General features: G+C 41.8%; 2 protein-coding genes and 1 long non-coding RNA gene across 3 annotated transcripts; 1 reads left to right on the forward strand and 2 right to left on the reverse strand.

The window, feature by feature from the left end:
• The first annotated feature begins 52 nt into the window (after positions 1-52).
• Positions 53-12,306, forward strand: LOC130532251 (uncharacterized). Its single transcript, XR_008952288.1, has 3 exons — positions 53-252; positions 680-789; positions 9,762-12,306. It is a non-coding gene; the product is annotated as an uncharacterized LOC130532251 (long non-coding RNA).
• On the reverse strand, positions 4,107-10,287 carry LOC130532250 (protein rapunzel-like). The gene is made up of 2 exons (XM_057044739.1): positions 10,162-10,287; positions 4,107-8,040 (listed from the first exon to the last, which is right to left on the reverse strand). The coding sequence occupies exon 2, from the start codon at positions 8,017-8,019 to the stop codon at positions 7,336-7,338; it is 684 nt and encodes a 227-aa protein (XP_056900719.1). The 5' UTR covers positions 8,020-8,040; positions 10,162-10,287; the 3' UTR covers positions 4,107-7,335.
• A 3,145-nt stretch (positions 12,307-15,451) lies between the features above and the next one.
• Positions 15,452-19,139, reverse strand: LOC130532249 (uncharacterized). Its single transcript, XM_057044738.1, has 4 exons — positions 18,511-19,139; positions 18,012-18,299; positions 17,419-17,509; positions 15,452-16,132 (listed from the first exon to the last, which is right to left on the reverse strand). The coding sequence occupies exons 1-4, from the start codon at positions 18,893-18,895 to the stop codon at positions 15,742-15,744; spliced, it is 1,155 nt and encodes a 384-aa protein (XP_056900718.1). The 5' UTR covers positions 18,896-19,139; the 3' UTR covers positions 15,452-15,741.
• Positions 19,140-19,210: the final 71 nt, after the last annotated feature.

The following is a 19,210-nucleotide window of genomic DNA, read 5'->3' on the forward strand; positions in this document are numbered from 1 at the left end:
GTGGGAAAAAAAGGGAGGGGGCGGCGGGCGGGGGAGGCAGAGGAACCGATTCAACGAGCGCAAAGACGCGAAAGAATGCGCACGGGTCCATATTTTTCTCAGTCCATCCGTCGCGATGAGAGGTCGATTTTGATTCTTTAGAGCAAAACGGGATCTAGGAAATCTTTTTACTATAGTTACCTGAGCACTTACTGCCAGTGTTTATCAGCCACCATTATGCGCTTTGACGCTCATGTAGGATCCAAACTCAAGGTAAGACGGTCGGGAAAGTGCTGTTTTATTTGTATTTCACGGTTTTTGGAATTATTACAATGTAATTCTAAGATTCACATAACAGCATTGTCTGTGAAATGGACCTAAAGATTGACATTTCCGAAGTCTGAAATCCATCTGGATTTGATCGAAAATGAGATTTTCGGCATTTAGGCCCGTTTCTGTGCAACAGTCAGCTAAATCTCGGTATTATACGCATATCCAGTGAAACTCCGAGAGCAGAACCTCACAAATACGAACCTTCCATCCGTTTTTATCTCTGCGCCATTGACGCGCCCAGTGTGCGCTCAGGTTAACCGCGGATCGTGCCATCGTTCCTTCACCTTGGGCGATTTTTACAGTTTTACATTTGTTTTGCGAATGTTTTGAACATCCAAATGCCTCAAAATGTTTTCATGTTGTACAGGTTAATTATGGATTTTCCAAATCTTCTTCGTGGAAAGAAAATCTCTCTATCACGTGATAGAGACGAGAGTCGGTGGCTCAAAGACGCGGAACGTGCAGCCAACAAGGCAGGTAAGTGCCTCCAGATTCCTTCTACCTACATTCAAAACGGCTTTTCCTGTTTTGGTTCCCCCATTTCTAAAAAGACAAACCTGTTCAGCTGGATAATGACTGTGAGGCCCCTTTCACATGCACTTTAGGCATTGTGCGCATTTTACCTCAAATCAAGTGTATTCCTTTACCCACAGTTGATTCGTGATCAAAGGGATTAACACACCTTGATAACGTCTGAGTGTTTGAGGTGAGACATGGACCCCCTTGTTTCTTCAGGGACCTTCATGGAAACAGGTGGAACAGGGAAATGGGTGAAGCGCGATCGCCCTCTAGCGTCCGCAATAGCATAAAGCACATTTTATCATCCCATCAAAAATAGACAGACGCGCACATCTACCCATCCATCCATCGTGTGCGTGTGTGTACATACGTATGTGTACATGTGTGAATAACTGAAAGTACTCCATTTTTGTCATGTATCTGTTAGAATCAAGGCCAAACACAGTGCCCATATTTTAACAGACGAACCTCAATAGACCATCACTCATCACATGGGCAACACCCTCCTCCCCCTCAGGATGCAGATCTAGGCCTCTGTGTTGTAAAAGGGCCCTGATCTCTGCTGGAGCAGCCCGTACAACAGGCCTCAAATGGGCCAGAGCCGGGACTCTGTTAATTGCTGCTCCTGTATTTATTTGCGGGTCCACAAATGTGCTTTTTCATTCCTTGCTGTGGTGACATTATCCATGGAAATGAGATGAGGGCTCAGTGGACCAGATCATGTAAATGGACTCAGGTCTCCACCTCTTATATCGATTATTATATACTTATTATATCTTATATCCACCTGTAATAATCGTAAAAAACAAGGTCCAAGTTTATCAGCACAGCCGATTTTTGCTAATAACAGCCTTTGTGACATTTATATGCATGTCAGACACACTCAATAATATGAACAATACTAACACACATTTCATTCGTAAAACTTTTTCTCAATAGTACGGACCGAGAAAGTTGTGCCAGACAGGTTTTCAGTTTTTGACAAGTAACCAGGAAATCTATGATGTATTAACTTAAAATGCGTTAACTGAAAAAACAGTTAATGACAGATTTTTATCTGGATTGCACAGAACAGTTGCGATGTTACACTAAAGTCAAGGCGCTCACCAACATGAAGCTACAGCCTTCTTTTAAGACAGTAAAACACATTTATTACAATAAAACTCCCTGGAAGAAGCACTCTATGAGTCTTTTACAGGATTTATAGGAGGGGGATGGCACTTTCTAACAGAGGAGAGTGAGTTTTGTACATATTTAAAGAGTTGAACTTATGAAACATGTCGACTCCAGAGGAAGGAAACCATGGAGGAAAATAGTTCTTCTCCTCTCTTGGGAGTCTATACAAGGGAAAAATTCTATATATCAGCTTGACCTGATGAGCTGCAAGATTGTGTTCAGACTCTGGAAAACCCCTTTCTTATATTCACTAATTAAAATAGAAAGCAAAATGACACACAAATAGCTGGTTTAGCAGGAGGAGCTGGCGCACAAATACAGCTCAGTCTGGAGGATCTGACGACCAAGCTCAGGATTAGACACGACGCTCAAGGGTTTGAAACGTTCAGTTTGTCCCCACTTTTTAAAGTCATGTTTCTGCACACGAATGCCTGTGCGCGTCACAAGGACGATTACGTCACAGACCACTAGCGACCCGCTGTTTGTGGTTGTAGATGCTCTTGTCCACCAGACGGGGACGCTGATGTGCTCCACCCTGAGATTTCAGCACCACCACTGTGGACTGACAAGTTCAACCGGGCAGCAGCGAGATTTAACTATTCAGCTTTAGGAAACCTTTAAATGACACGCGTAAATCCTCATCTTTACCAGAACGTGGGGAACTGAATGAAGGGGTAAAGAAAAGGTTTATTATTATTGCTTTTACTTGGATAATCTGGGTCTCATTGCAAATGGGATTGTGATTGTTTCTGTAGCACTTTCAAAAAAGGATTCTGTTGCTTCTCCCTCAATTTTATTTGATTTAATTTATTAATCTATTTTAAGAAAAGTAAGGAAATCTTTGATTCCATATTTTATATACGAATACAAGTACTGTCATATTAATGCCTAAAATGTGTTTTGGTTTCACTCCCTTGAGGCCACTGCAGTTCCAACAATAACTGTATAATGAAAACTAACACAACAGTGGAGAGTCTTCCGGTACCTTTCTACATTAATGACAACCAAAAGACGCACAACATCCTTTATTCTCACAGCTCATGGTCAACCAGCTGCCTCCATTCTCAGCTATAGCTCCCCCTAGCCGTGCCTCCATAGCCGTGCCCTGGCCCTCCCTTCCCTGTCATAGTCCACACGCACCAGAATACACTGAAAATCCATTTCAATGCTCCCAACGACCAGTGGACACATTTATACTAGTTGGTTATACTAGTTCACTTTAACAGCAAAAGTACTCCTCAGATGTTCACGGTTCTACCCCCATATTTTAAATTTGGTCTGGTCCTTCCAGTTGATACCGAGCAGTACTTGTCAGACGGTGCGCAACTAAACTCTTTATCTCTTCTCTGCTGCATTTTTGTGCGTTTGTGAAGCCCTGATTGAAATTTGAAAGACTTTTCCTGATTCATTTGCTTATATTTCAGTCATGTAGATTGTTTTATATTCGTTGAGCCAAGGAAATGCATTTACATTTACATTTGCATTACATTACACAAAACTGTCTAGCAATTCTCTTCAAAAATGTACTGGTGCACCCAAGGTTAGCATTCTTATGGGGACAAAGCATCATTCTCCCTATTATATGTAACACCACAGAAAGGTCACTGTGGGGACATGATAAATGTGCTGCATTGCAGTGATAATTGGGCCGAGGGAAAATATCCAGACAGGTTTACATCCATCTTCAAAGCCCCGTTATATTTAGCCTCTTTGAGGCATTAGATTTAACCCTTCGTAGATCTAAATGACAGTGTTATTGCCCTCACAATGAGTTCATTAACTTTATTTAGTTGCTTAATCTAAACTTACATAGAATGTAAAAGTAAGCATCAAGTGTTGAAGGGAAACGTACCTGTTGAGAAGTGTCAGACGTGACAGAAGGATGGGAGCTCGTGACAGCATGAGTATCAACGGATTTGTAAGGAAAAACAATGTAAATGGAAGAGAATTCTATCCAAATCCTTTGTAAGGCAAAACAATGTAAATATAAAGATCTTAAGGGTGATGTAATGTCAAAACCACATACTATTCAACTACATGAAGACATTTTAGAGATCTCTAAACTTAAATGCCAAAACAACACAATTCAGAGATTCAGATTCAGATTCAGATTCAGATCCTTTATTGTCCCACACGGGGAAATTTACAGTGCAACAACAGCAGCAAAAGCACTGGAAAGGAAAATCAAATCCTACTGTCCTGTTTCCAAATAATGAGTCAACCTGTGTTTGACATTATAATTACCCTCTTAATATTATGTCGCAAATTTCCAAAATATGAGAAAATACCAGTGTAGACACATTCATATACAATGTTATACACAAGTCCAAGACTTAAATACTATGCAGTTATCAGATATATTTGCACCCGCCATGTGCAGTCATTACCCCCCATAGTCATAAGTAAGTTCTTCACCGTCCTTTATGTCTTTTAGAGTAAAAAGATAGGTGTGGCCTTCCTTGCATCTCAGTTATTCATGCAATAATTTAGATGTTTGGGTTCATCACTAGGGGGACAAACGAATCATCTTCTCTGGATGCATCAATACTTAAAATGGTGAGGAGAAAGAGGGAAATTAAAATATGCCAGTTTCTGTCAAATTCAACGTTTTCCCAAAGGAATATACTAGAGATGAAGGGTGATTTAAAACCTTATCGCCATCCTTCCCCTCTCCACTTGGAAAGAAAGAAAAAGGCAGCACATGATGGGTAAAAACCTTATCTCCTCTTCTCAGATTCAGCTTCACCTCTTAAATCACCCCTGCATTCAACCACAAGGTCTCCTTTGCTAAAGGATCCTACTGCAACTCAATTTCTGTCAAGTCAAGGCCAAATCTGACATAAAATGGTGACTTAAGTGAAATACATTCTGGCAAATCTTGATGATATAGACGATTATGACCTTTACATGTGGGGGTAAATGAAAGATTTTGATCACCATGATAGAAGCAATAGTTACTGATAATGTAGGAGAAAATAGAGGATTGTACATGATTATTTACATGGATGTAGCAAAGTGTTGGGGGGTTGGGGGGAGCTCACCATTGTCGCCCTTATACAGTGCACTATTGAATTTGATGTTACATACCTAATTTGGGCTTTACGACAACCATGGAATCCAGAGGCCCTGGCTTCACTCCCTATTTGATGGTTGGTGATACGAAAGACAGAGATAAACTACTATACAAGCGTCAGATGCAAGTGGAAAAAATGGTTAAATTGCGTGGTTTATACCACTTCTGTTCTGTTCCAGCGCATGAAAGGACAGGTGGAACATCAGGCATGCCACATTTAACAACAAAGTGCAGGGTTTGCTCTGACTGGTGCTTTAACGGAATCATCAAGGAAATCAGCTACTAGACAGAATCCACCAGTGAGGACCACCACAAGGTGTGATTTAGCATTTCAATGAATGGAAGTTTGGAGGATGGATGAATATGATATGGCACACATAGCACCCCCCCATAATCCAAGGAAGGTTGATATGTGCTCTGCCAGGCTGGGAGGACATAGCCCAACTAGGAAATAGGAAGGGAATAATGCTGGGATGAGAATACGGGTTAATCGGAGAGAGGGATTAAGAAGTGTGGCGTCGCCCTGTCCATTGCCAGTTGCAACCATGTGTTAAGTATGAAGTGAAGATGACGGGACAGTTGTGAGTTATAACATGCAGTTGGAAGAATAGCTGAGTATGGAAAATATGTTGTGTAATATTATTCTTGCCTCATATCAAGTAGAGAAGTACCCATTTCAGAATTTTTCATTTAAAACACACACACACACACACTGTATATACCTAATGGGGACTTGTGAGGGGTGGTACTTAACAAATTTGGAAGATGTGTGTGTGTGTGAATACAACTGAGTGCTGTAGTAGATGAAGACTTCTAGGGGGCGATAGTGGGTGGTCAGGGTAAGTGTGTCCTGATGAAAAAACATCATCTATGGGCCAAAGCTACAAACCTCACAGGCCCCTTCAGAAAGCCTCCTGCATTCATTTAAAAGGCTTCACCTCATGGGGACCTGCATTTTTGTCCCCATAGTGTTGCAGGTCCCCATCAGGATAGGAACACAAGCAGGCACACACACACCCCTCTACTAGAAGCTTTTTATATTAAAGACAAAATATAATTCATTATTCCTCAACCTTTATTTGTAGTGGTAACAAAAAAGAACAAATAATCACATAAAAAACAAATACCCATCCTTTAACTGCTTATATTTAAACTGTAATATATGTTTATCCCAAAATAAAAATGTAGTAATCAATGCCAGACACAAAAGCCAGGTTAACAGTGATGTATTAATGGAAAGAACAGTTAATGAGATTTTTATCTGGATTGCACTTTATAGTTGCGATGTTACACTAAAGTCAAGGCGCTCACCAACATGAAGCTACAGCCTTCTTTTAAGACAGTAAAACACATTTAGTGCAATAAAACTCCCTGGAAGAAGCACTGTATAAAAGAAATAAAGTTTTTGCACAACTAGGCACTGTTGGTCAAAATAAAATAAGAGGAATATAACTTCTACCAAAAACCTGCGATAATTTGTTATTTTATCATTTTGACAAGGTATAGCACAGAAACACAGATATAAACATGCAGTATTATCATCAGTGGTAAATTAGAGTTGGATTCTTCTCAGCTGAGTGCTGAAGTAGTGATCATGATAAGAGTAGTGAAAAGTCACGACACCAATTACTCTTACTTGCAGTGTGATACATAAAAAAAAGAAGCAACAAGACTGGCATCAAACTCATGAGACTCATGCTTTACATAGGTTGCATTGGTGGGAAAAATACATTCTGTTTATTCACAACGCGATGATCTTGGACATTTCATAGACAGTGGTAGAGACAGCCGCCCTATACTGCTATGACAGCCTCTTATTCAGAATTAGATTGAATGTTTTGTAGTGTTATATGTGTACCGAGCTAAACAGCTGCAAGTAACTTCAGAAAATACGTCAACGATAATGTATTTTGCCTCACTGCTGTCTTCATTAGAAAAGCAGTGGTTGTCTCTGATTATATTAAAACTAAATTCCCAAATATGGCTGATTTTGACCTTTATCAACTGGCATTCCAGCTAGTTTCATCCACTTCTATCAAACAGAAAGGTAAGTATGAATACATTTAGTGTTTTTCTATGAAAAACAGAAAGAGTGGTGACTTGGAACACTAACTGTTGTGATATTGAGGCTCATTGAACTGTCGAGCAGAGCGTTGTTGAGGGCTGAGACTGGGAGGGAGACGGAGGGGAAGCAGTGATGCATGTGTCCCGAGTGTGAAGGCAGCAGTTGAGAAATTGTGGATAAAAGCTCTTCTTCATTTGCACCGGCGCAAAGCTTCCTTCATCTTCTCTTGCACGTGTTCCATCTTCTCAGCCCACTCTTCACTCAGACCCTCTTCGTCATCGCCAATGACGGCGGCGTAGCCAATGAGAGCGATGAGGCCGATGCAAAACAGGTAGGTGAGCCGTGTGCAAAGGCGCTCCATGGTCTGGCAATCCCCCTTTGAGTGCTGTAAGTAGACCTCCAGGATGGGCCTGCTAAAGAGCTTCCGTTTACCCACCACACCGTCATACAGGGTGTGCAGGTTCTGGTCTCCCAAGTCATTGGAATAGCTTTGTTCGAAGTCCTCCTTCTTGCGCTCACGGTGTTCTGGCCGCGCGTCCACCATTTCCATGAACTTTCTGAACTGGTTCTTGAGATTCTCCTCCACACAGGAATACTGGCTGTCCAGGGTTTCCTTCTTGATCTGCACCAATGTGTTACGGTTCATCTGGGACAGCTGGTCCAAACCCTTGTTGATCGAGCTGAACTCCTGCTTCAGCTTGCGGATGTCTTCGTCGTCGATGTGGTGCAGCACCACCCGGATCAGAGAGCCAGCCACACCAAAAATGGGGTTGACGACAGCTGCTGCGGAGGAGATGGTGGACACACACTGGAGCACTTTGATCAGCCCCTGCTTTAGCTTAGCCTGATCCTCAACGATCTCTTCTTCCATCATCTTGTCCAGGCAGGGCGGATTCTGTTGACCAAAGAAAAATAAACACGTCAGGATCTACAGGCACCTTGCCACAGAGGAGAGTTAGTTTTGTACCCCCGTTAGCAGGAGGATTCTGTTATTGGAACACTGGAAGCAAACATCTGCAGCACGGACGCCCCAGGTTACCATCCAAAAGCTCCACAACTCACTGCACTGGAGGAAAATAGTTCTTCTTCTCCTCTCTTGGGACTCTATACCAGGAAAGAATTCTATGTATCAGCTTAAGCTGATGAACTGCAAGATGGTGTTCAGATTCTGGGAAATTCTAACTCCTTTCTTATATTTGCTCATTAAAATAGAAAGCAGTACAGCTGGAAATCAGATTTTGTTCATGTGACTCAACTATAAAAAGGAACGATAAATTAGCAACGCCAGTTCAGTTCATGCTATCAAATACTCAGCAAATAATCTTAAGACTGGGAACAAACCGAAGAAACACTCTCAACAAAAGAATTCCTGAGAGAATCTTTCAAATAAACATTGTCTCTTAGCCGCTAAGCTGCTTGGTTTTGGCGATGAAAGGGTTAATGTTCTTGCTGCCTGGACGTGGCACACCTCTCTTCAGCACCCGGCTGTCTGTGTGTGTTTCTATGTGTCGAGCTGATAGCTCCTCAGCGGCAGCGAGCTGCTGCCTCAAAGCTGAAGAGGAAGAAAGAGGAAAACACACAAATAGCAGGAGGAGCTGACGCACAAATACAGCTCAGTCTGGAGGGTCTGACGTCCAAGCTCAGAATTAGACACGTCGCTCAAGGGTTTGAGTGTTGAAACGTTCAGTTTGTTCCCACTTTTTAAAGTCATGTTTCTACACACAAATGCCTGTGCGCGTCACAAGGACGATTACGTCACAGATCGCTGGCGACCCGCACGGACGGTGTTTGTGGTTGTAGATGATCTTGTCCACCAGACGGGGGCGCTGATGTGCTCCGCCCTGAGATTTCAGCACCACCACTGTGGACTGACAAGTTCAACCGGGCAGCAGCGAGATTTAGACCTTCAGCTTTAGCAAACCTTTAAATGACACGCGTAAATCCTCATGTTTACCAGAACATGGGGAACTGAATGAAGGGGTAAAGAAAAGGTTTATTATTATTGCTCTTAAATGGATAATCTGGGCTACACTACTCACTTGCTGTTGACAAAGGTGATTTTGATTGCTTCTGTCACACTTTTATTTGTCCTCTTTGGGCAAAATAAAGTATTTTGACTTCTTCCATAAATGTATTTGATTCAATTTATTATTCTATTTCAAGAAAAGTAATGAAAACTTTATTATTACATATGAAGACAAATACTGTCAAATTAATGCCTAAAATGTTGTCATGTGTGGGGCCCTAATCAATGATGTGTGACAGCATATGAGGAAGAGACCGCACTGTATTATACCCATCCTCAACCTTTTTATTTTTAACTGTACATTCATGCAAAAATAGCTATAATATCTCCACCAATGTCACAAAGAAGTCCTGCTTTATTTTACACAAAGCAATCCTTGTCAATGTAATCAGGAAGTAGCGAGATGATCTCACCTTATTTCCCTGCAGTGGCCATCTTGAATGTTTTCCATGATCACTGCTGTGCTAATGATAATCCAAACTCACACACTCTATACCCTACAAAGATTGTTCCAAAAGCATTTAATTCACATGTTTGTGATATACTGGAACATGACTTCATGTTAACTGCCATGTTCTCTTTCTTTACAGATCACACAGCCTGTGGGGCAACTCTAAGGAAGTCCACACCCTTGAGGCCACTGCAGTTCCGACAATAACTGTATAATGAAAACTAACACAACAGTGGAGAGTCTTCCGGTACCTTTCTACATTAATGACAACCAAAAGACGCACAACATCCTTTATTCTCACAGCTCAGGGTCAACCAGCTGCCTCCATTCTCAGCTATAGCTCCCCCTAGCCGTGCCTCCATATTTCCTCGTTAACGCGCACCGCAGTGCCCTGGCCCTCCCTTCCCTGTCATAGTCCACACGCACCAGAATACACTGAAAATCCATTTTTCTGGTCAATTTTGATTCAATATACACTCTTCAATACTCCCAATGACATGTGGACACCATTTGACTCCACACAGGGAAGGATTTCTTACCTTTTTGAAAGTGGCTATGCCTACACCTCCTACACCAAAGTCCCAACCTCGACAGATTCCGTCTTCTTCCCAGCAATCCCCGCAAAAAAGGACACTTCCATGTTTGTTAAATGTGTAGGGGTGAACCTAATTGATTAAATCCTTGTTAAGAGTCCAAATCGTCCTTAAAATCAATAAATATGGCCAATTTTGGTGCCAAATTAATTTTATATCCAATTAAAAAATGTAAATGGTTATACTAGTTCACTAAAATAGTAAAACCTACTACTGAGATGTTCACGATTCTACCCCCATATTTTAAATTTGTTCTGGTCCTTCCAGTCGCCTTCCAGTTGATTCCGAGTAGTACTTGTCAGAAGGTGCGCAACTAAACTCTTTAGCGCTTCTCTGCTGCGTCTTTGTGTGTTTGCTATGCCCTGAGGGAACTTTGAAAGACTTTACGGATTCATTTGCTTATATTGCCATTCAAATTGATTGTTTTATTTTCATTTTGGCAAAAAAAGCGCGTTTATTTAAAATTAAAACATGTAGATTTGTACAGTTGCACCCAAAGGCGCAGGGAGCTTTCCAATGGATCCAGTAGGTGGGGAAAGTTTACATAAATTTAGAAACAGATTTGAAAATGTTTAAAGTTAATTATTTAGATAATTATACAATTAAAATAGTAACGCTGTTATGAAAGTGCGTCTAGAAAAAACCGGCACCAAATTGCGCACTTCACTTTCCAAAGATATATATATATACTTCTACATAAAACACCTTGGCCTATGTTTAAACATATGATATACCTAAATTAAAATAAACAAACATACATGAACAACATCGTTGCACCATATGCACATTAAAATCACCATAGAACTTACCAACCTCCAGAAGCATCAAATCAAACTTTAAACTCACCCGTTCGTGCGTAAAAGTAGTCCAACGATTCCGAGCAATCTGTTCCCTCAAACAAACTGAAATAGGATGAATTAGGGCGAATCAGCAGCTGTAATAGCACCAGAACATGAAACATGAATAGCCTGTCGCACGTTTGTAAACGGTTATTAAACTCGATCGAACACATCCTCATGGAAACACGTTTACAGTCTGCTTTCCCTTCAAAGATATCTGATGTTTACGTCGTGCATGTTCGTCCTGCGTGTCCAGACCTGAATCTCCAGAATATTCAAGACCCTGCATCCAACCACCCTCTGAGACACCAGAGCCCCCGGCTACAGAAAGGCGACAGAAGCTCCTTTTTACTCCCATGCAGTCGGGGCCAGTGGAGAAAATAGAAAATACAACTGGACCATCAGTTTAAAATGACAAAACATCCATTATTTATCCCCAAATGTCCGTGGGCATCAATGCTCCGCGTTGGCGGCGGAGTCATGTGGGGCCTCTGTTTAGTGATAAGCACAGCCGGAGCTGCAGCCGGACACGCTTCTGTTCCGCCCTGGATTTTCTGCCGCTGCAGCTGTCAATCGGATCAAATTACACAGAAGCCACAGTCAGATCTAAAACAGTCAAAGAAAAACGTTGGTGCATGATCAGCTGTGCTCTTGGTTGGGCCCAAAATGCTTAACAGGCTTCAGAGAGAAGAACAGGCGGTCCTGCAACAGACCTCTAGTGTATTAACGCCACAGCGCCATTGCGTGCGTGAGGAGGCAGGTGGTGCGCGCTGCTGACGGCTGCAGCCACCGGCCTTTGTGGAAACAACGACTGGCTCCAAGCCCAGCCCCACCCTTGTCATATTTACCATGGAATTTAGAAAACGCTATATTGTAAATAGTTCAGTTAATATTTAATAAGAAATATATTTTACCAAAGAAATCTTGTGATGTGTTTACTGTGAACGTCTCCAGAAAACCTACAAATTAGGTTCAGGTTTGCATAAACTCAAACACCACACAGGATTATCTGATGATGTTCTTTGTTCTTTCCAGTAAAATCCTCTTCATTTGTCCTGCATGTACATTTTGGCCGCTCTTTTTCTTTTTTAAAAACAAAAACAAAAACTCTTGTAGTTCAGAAAATAGTTGACCAATTTTAGGCTTAAGGGTTTAAATTAAGGCCCAGTTAAGGGTTAGGCATTTGATTGAGATAACTAGCATATGTATTATGATAATGTATTATGTCTATTAAAGTCCTTGCAAAATAGAATCACATGTGTGTATGTATAGATGTGTTCCTCAGGGCTGAGATATTCACACATTCCTGGGTGAGAGCCTGAGAAAGTGTGCTGAGTGTATGGATGAGGAGGGATGGAGAACAACTCTGACATGATGGGGAACAGCTCGGACATAAAATAGAACAGCTCGGACATGTGGGCAGGTTGTGAGAGAGAGACTAATCTGTCCACATATAAGATGTTGCTATTACATATTGACTCTATTACACCAGTGCATGTGCATGTGTGCGCGCGTGTGTGTGTGTGTGTGAGTGAGTGAGTGAGCACAGGTGCGCTCAGCTCCTCCCTTTGGATAATAGCAGAGAGGAAGTGTGCGGCTCTCTCTGATGGTGGTTGGGTTCTCTTCAGTTAGCACTGTAAGTCGATTATCATCTGAAGCTCCCACACAAGCCAAAGAATTATAGTTCTTTGTAGATGCAGAAGGCACCAAAGTCTTTTTCTCTTTCTCCAGGCTTGTGTTCATGGAATGACACATGACACAACCATGTTTTTCTTCATCTCTCAAGAGTATGAATGACACAGTCGGTGTCAGACACCTTACTGTCTACTTCATATGACCCTGAGGAGCAGGCAGAAAGATCCGAGCCACCCATGGGAGGCAAAACCAACACTGTCTCCAGGCTGAAAGTGCTGTTCAACTTCCCTCTTATTACATCACCTACCCTGAGCAGAAGTGAGGGCTTCTCTTGCTAAGACAGAGTCACTAGAGCCACCCACTAACAAGCATTAGTTACAGTATCTGAACCAGACATGAACTGTTCCTTCAGGACCTTCAGCTGACCTCATGCCCTGTGGCCAAACACAAGTTCAGCTAGGCTGAACCTAAGGGATTCCTACCTAGCTTCACAGATGGTAAAAAGGTGCCCCCTCATCCCCATCCTTCCCAATATCATGTCAATACTTTAGTAGCATTGAGGATGATGTTCTGATGCCACGTTCAAGAGCCTCGATGATACGCATTAGATCCCGAGTAGAAGATGCCTATAATGACCAAAGTCTGTGCAAAGATCTTAAACAGAAAGTTAGTTTCTTGATCTGTTTGCACAACTTTTGGAAGACCAAAGACGGTAAAGAACTTACGGTTGCAAGAAAAAGTATGTGAACCCTTTGGGATTACTTGAATTTTTGCAGAGACTGTTCTTAAAATATGTTCTGATCTTCATCTAAGTCACATCATGAGACAAACACACGTTTTTATTGAACAAAACAAGTAAACATTCACAGTGATTGACCTCGACTCGATTGAGATGCTGTGGCATGACCTCCAGAGAGCGATTCACACCAGACATCCCAAGAATATGGCTGAACTGAAACCGTTTTGTACAGAGGAGTGGTCCAAAATTCCTTCTGACCGTGGTGCAGGTCTGATCTGCAACTACAGGAAACATTCAGTGGAGGTTATTGCTGCCAAAGGAGGGTCAACCAGTTATTAAGTCCAAAGGTTCACATACTTTTTCCACCCTTTGCGTTCAATAAAAACACGAAAACTTCTAATTTTTTGTGTCGCATTAGTTTAAGCAGACTGTGTTTGTGACTTAGATGAAGATCAGAACACTTTTTATGACAAATCTATGCAGAAATCCAAAAATCCATATTGTTCGTGCAACTGTAATTAGCGCCTTAATGATGTTGTAGTGGTGATTTTTTTCATGGCATCGACTGATGAAAGCGAGTGGAGACACACATAATTATCAACAGGAACCGTTTTCCTGTCTTTGTTCCTGGCAATGGCCCCACTCAGTCAACAATGAGACAAACAGCTGTAAACACTCGAGAATGTTGTTGAGGCTAAATCATCAGGTTTAGCCTCAGGAATGGGAGGGGCAACCCGTTTAGGACTTAGAAACACTTTGGGGAGCATTCATGCCACTAATGGGGAAACGTGGCATGACTGCTACTGCTAAGAACAGTTTTTAGCTTCAAGTTTAGGTGGCCCTGATGGAGAGGTGCAGGCACAAAACGCATTCCTGAGCTGGTGCATGGGCAACTGGAGTACAGTCTGACTTTAGACTGGCTGAAGATCACATTTAGATCACATGATCACTCTAGATGGTGTCTCCTTAGCCTCTCGTCTCTCTGTGAGGAATCTTGGAGTAACTTTGGACCAAGATCTGTCCTTTAACTCACACATTAAAATAGTCTCTGGAAGTGCCTCTATTCATTTGAGAAACATTGCAAAGATCAGGAAATTACTGACCCAGGATGAGGCTAAAAAGTTACTCCAGCATTTGTTACTTCCAGGCTGGACTATTGTAATTATTTATTATCAGGATGTCCAAACAACTCTTCCCTTCCACAATTCTTCTTCTGACCTATCAGGTCCTCAGAGGCCAATCGCCATCCTCCCTGGAAGAGCCACTAGCGCCTTATAATCCCAATTCTCAGAATGCTGGTCTACTTGTGGTCCCCAGAGTCTCTAGAGGTAGAATAGGGGGCCAAGCATTTAGCTACCAGGCCCCCCTGCTGTGGAACCAGCTCCCTGTCCAGGTACGGGAGGCTGACTCCGTCTCTATTTTTAAGATTAAATTAAAAAACTTCCTCTTTGAGAAAGCTGTCAGTATTCTAGTCAGACTAATTATCATATTTAGAGAGTGGTCTCATTATTAGGTTAACATCTTAGTTCTGCTGCTATAGGCTGAGGCTGCCAGGGTCCAGAAACATGATCACCTGATTACCTGACAGGCCTCGGTCACCCATTCACAGCCTTCTCTCCTCCCCTCATGAGGCTAAACAGCTTAAGAAGATTGTCAGCTCGACTTTAATACAATCAAGTTGTTTTAGTGAGGCTCGCCTCCCCCACCATCTGCTGCTCAAAGGAGTTTATTGGTGTTTGTAGCCGTCAGGCCCAAACTGGGGTAAAAATGATGGTATCTGATGGCTCATGTTTGCTAGCAGCACTCCTCTGTTCTGTAGGTTGCAGCCTTTAATCAGTCGGGCTGTTTGTGTAGGACAGAACAGTGACTGTGTGAACCTACAGAATCTACTGTTCTTGGACCCTCCAATCCGGGTCTTCCATTTCCCAGATTGGAGGTTTTGCTGCGCCTTGACTGGATCTCAGCATGCAGACGTATGCTGGCACAAACCGCTGAGGAGATTAATAACTGGAGGAAAGATGTGTTGCATCAGAACACAGAGAGATACATTTATTCATCGCCAGTAGTTTGCATTTCTGTAATGCTGTATAGTAAAGGTATTGAAATATATCTTTAATCAAATTGATACAGGCCCACATTGCATTTAACAAAAATAAAGACAATAGACATCTTAAACATGGACATGAATGAGTCCAGAAACACATCAGATGACCTGGAGACATACAGGACACATTCATTCTCTCCATGTTTCATATCGTCTCCCAATGAAATGATAAATTGTGATATAATCCAGCTTCATCCTGAGCACTGAACTCAGCTGCACATTATTCCTCCGCTGATGTCATGTGATCCTCTTCCGTTGGTCTCCAGTGGCCCCTCGAGCCACTCTGCGTCCTGGGGCAGGTGGCCGGCCTGTGTGGGCTCCGTCTGATGGTGCGTGATGTTTGATGTGCAGTACGTGGTTGGTGCAGCCCTCTGCAGCATTTGACGGTCGTTTGGTAGCTCCTGCATCAGCGTCCTCCTCTCAACCTGAGAAGACCGGAAGTCTTTAACCTGGGAAAACGTGCCCAGGCGTGCAGAGTTGGCCTGCTGTCGAGCTATTTTCCGGGCGTAGTATCGCCTGGAAGCAGCTCTCCAGGCTGCCCTCTTCAGCCTCTGGGCCTCTTCTGACAGCTCTGACATCGGCACACTCTTCTTCTTCATCCTGAGGGGTTCAGAATGACACAGATGAGTGTGTAGATCGCTCACAACAAACATAATAATTCAATACTTAAAGGCAACTCTGCTATTTGAAGGTTTTTTTTTCCTTTTTTTGCTTTGCCAGCTCATTACTTGTGCTAATGTTACTGTCCGGGTCTCCCTGGGGATTATTTTGACATAAATAATTGAGGGTGTTATGATGGATTTTATGTATTTATATCATTCACCATTTCTTCTCCCCAGCTTTTCTGACTTCTTTCAAAACCTTTGCCTCACAATATTTCTGTAATTTATTTAATCAGAATGCTCCTTGGTCAAGTACTGCATACCCATTGTTGGCTAGACCTACATGGAGAAAAATATATTTTCAACGTCCATCTAAGATATTTTGTTTTATTTGGTGATAATTAGATGTGATAAATCAATGTTTAAAGTGATTTTATTTTGAAGATGTATTTTCCAGTTACCCTTGCTTTTATTTTGAAGTCATCTGTCGCACTAGTGGTAGGAAGGAGGAGTAGAATAGGAGTCTGTTTAGTCTTATTTTTATCACTATTTGCTGTTATTCTTGTGAAGATTACTTCAAGAAAAGTGAATGTGATTTGTTGGATACGATCTATGAATATGTGTTAACTGATGGAGCTTTACAGGAAGTGTTTAATGGACTGCACCATTGCAGGTCAATGATGTTTTCATTAATATTAGTGGTAAGAAAAGTTGTGATTCACAAATTTTAGTTGGAAAAAGACAAATTACTGGAGATGTGCCACAAGTGAGAGAGATTTCCACAAGAGGAATTCATCAGAATCTAGAAAAGGTTTGGGGTTCCTTGTTTTTTGCTTCTTCTCTTTTAACCTTTTGTGCTTCTGAGCTCTTCCTTTTTCTAATTTGTACTTTTTTGGAATTTACTCAATTAACAAACCAAAGAAAAAAATAAATTTCTACCACAGATAAACAAGATAAGGATATTTGTTGATACTGTCTGATTAACAGTTTCACGTATTTGGTGTGGTTTTAAGAACACGCAGGGATGAGTAAAATGTAGGCCTGGAGCCTATTCCAGTTGCAGATGGGAGAGGTGGGTTTCATCTCAGGCCAACATACAAACAAAGCTCACATCCTCATCTCTGGACAAAATTGCTAAATATTAAATCTATTTCCGTAGTTAGTTTACATGTGACCTATTGCATTAAGATGGTTTTGCATGGATGTTTTTCATTAGCAATTGGGCAATTCTATTTTCTCCTGTTTTGTGGATGGACACAGCCTGAGTATTCACCAATAACTCACCGTAGGTGTTGTCTCTGAGGGAAGGGATGTCCATCTGGTGGTGCGTGAGCTTTATTCCTGATGTTCCTCCTGTCTCTGGGATCCAGCAGTTCTTAAACAATATAAGAGGAAGATTTAACTCATCACCATCAATCATCTCTATGCCAAAAAGTAAGATAGCAGAAAAAAAATGTCTTTTCAAATTCCTAATTAGTGTTTGCCAAAGCAATCTAACTTTAACTTAATTTAACTTTAAAATCCATGTTCTCTACCATAACTGACTACTTTATTTTAATATCCTACTGGGTTATGCAGTCATAAACTGCAAGAACATGACAAATGAATTTTAAGCAACATCATTTTTGTCTCTTCTACACGTTACATTCATCACTACATAAGTGATAGAAATGCTTACTGGAAAATGTATTTCTGCTTGATTAGATTACATTTCTAAAAAGCAATGCAGACAGGAGTTTGTTTCTGAACAACAACACTGGTCTAATAATGACTGCAATATTGGGATCTCATCAATAGTTAGATGGGCACGCCATCGATCATGGAAGTGGAGATTCAGACGCACTCATAGAAAAGGTAGAAAAGGTGGGACACATTACGGGTTTCAGTGGGAGTCTCCTGAGTGTCTCCATCCTCCTGATGATGCTCTGATTCCTGCTGACTAATTTCCCACTGGATGAAGACTTTATCAATCTCACATGGTTCTTCTTTGACAGCGGAGCTGCTGGGAGACGTGGGTACGTTCACCGCTGCATCCGACATGCTGAAGGACTCTGTGGAGTGGGGGGTTCCACTCTGTCTGAGACCCCTTCTGCTTGGCGACAACTGAACCGAGGACTCGTTGCTTTGTAAAGAGATTTGCAAGGAAGGTCTTTCAAAAAGTGTAGCTGCAGAGAAAGGTCAAAAATGTCAGGCAAAAACATATATCAATAACATATTTCAGCATTTACAGTATTCTGAGAACAAAAAACCCCCCAAAACATTTTACCTTCTAAACATACTCAGCTCAATTTCTCTGTTTTTTTTAAAAGTTTTCTTATACGTATTTTTTACATCATAAAACACTAATATAATGTTGCAAAGTCAAAAATGACCTACCTGTATTGCTATCTTCACACTCCTGCTTGGGGTCAGGGTCTGAGCTACTTGGGTCATAGCGGCTCAGCTGTGCTGGTTGTTGGTCAGCGGAGACCTGCGACACAATGAACCTGCTACAGTCAGCTTTCTGCAGGACTCTGCAGGTACATACCGGCTGACGCGGAGCATGATGTTCGTGCTCCAGCTCTCTGAGCCTGCAATTCAGCCGCTGGATCTCTTTGTCCCGGTCGCCCAATATCCGCTGGAACTCATTAGTCCTGGCGCTGTTGACGCCGTACAACACGTTAATTATCGAGTCTATTGCCAAACGAATTGCATTTTCCACCACAAGAACTTCTTCTTCGCGCAGATGTGGATGCAGAGTTACGGTAGTGACCGAATTCATATTGTTTTGACGTTTAATAGTCTTTGATCAAGTGATAGGTCATCTAAGTGCGACTTCAGCGATTTAATGCACAAAACACTATAGCTGCATTTAAAATAAATGCACTTGAAGTTATTAAAACAGTGCTATGGGTTATTTTTCAGTAAACAGCAATTGACAACATTGATCCCGGAAGCAGTTCCGTCTCATTTCCGGCACCCTTTTCTTCGTTTACAAAAGAGACGCGTTTGTTATAGAGTTACCACAGCGCCACCCCGTGGTTTTAACAAGTTACTGTAAAAGATGGCAGTAAGTTTAAATAATTAATGAAAAACA

This window comes from Takifugu flavidus, chromosome 10 (genome assembly GCF_003711565.1).
Source record: "Takifugu flavidus isolate HTHZ2018 chromosome 10, ASM371156v2, whole genome shotgun sequence".
Classification (NCBI taxonomy): Eukaryota; Metazoa; Chordata; class Actinopteri; order Tetraodontiformes; family Tetraodontidae; genus Takifugu; species Takifugu flavidus.

Coding starts and splice junctions, on each gene's coding strand:
- LOC130532249 (XM_057044738.1), bottom strand. CDS start 18,895: ATGAATTCGGTCACTACCGTAACTCTGCATCCACATCTGCGCGAAGAA. Junction 17,510..18,011: donor GGAGACTCCCACTGAAACCC/GTAATGTGTCCC, acceptor ATATTGTTTAAG/AACTGCTGGATCCCAGAGAC. Junction 16,133..17,418: donor CCTCAGAGACAACACCTACG/GTGAGTTATTGG, acceptor TGAACCCCTCAG/GATGAAGAAGAAGAGTGTGC.
- LOC130532250 (XM_057044739.1), bottom strand. CDS start 8,019: ATGATGGAAGAAGAGATCGTTGAGGATCAGGCTAAGCTAAAGCAGGGG.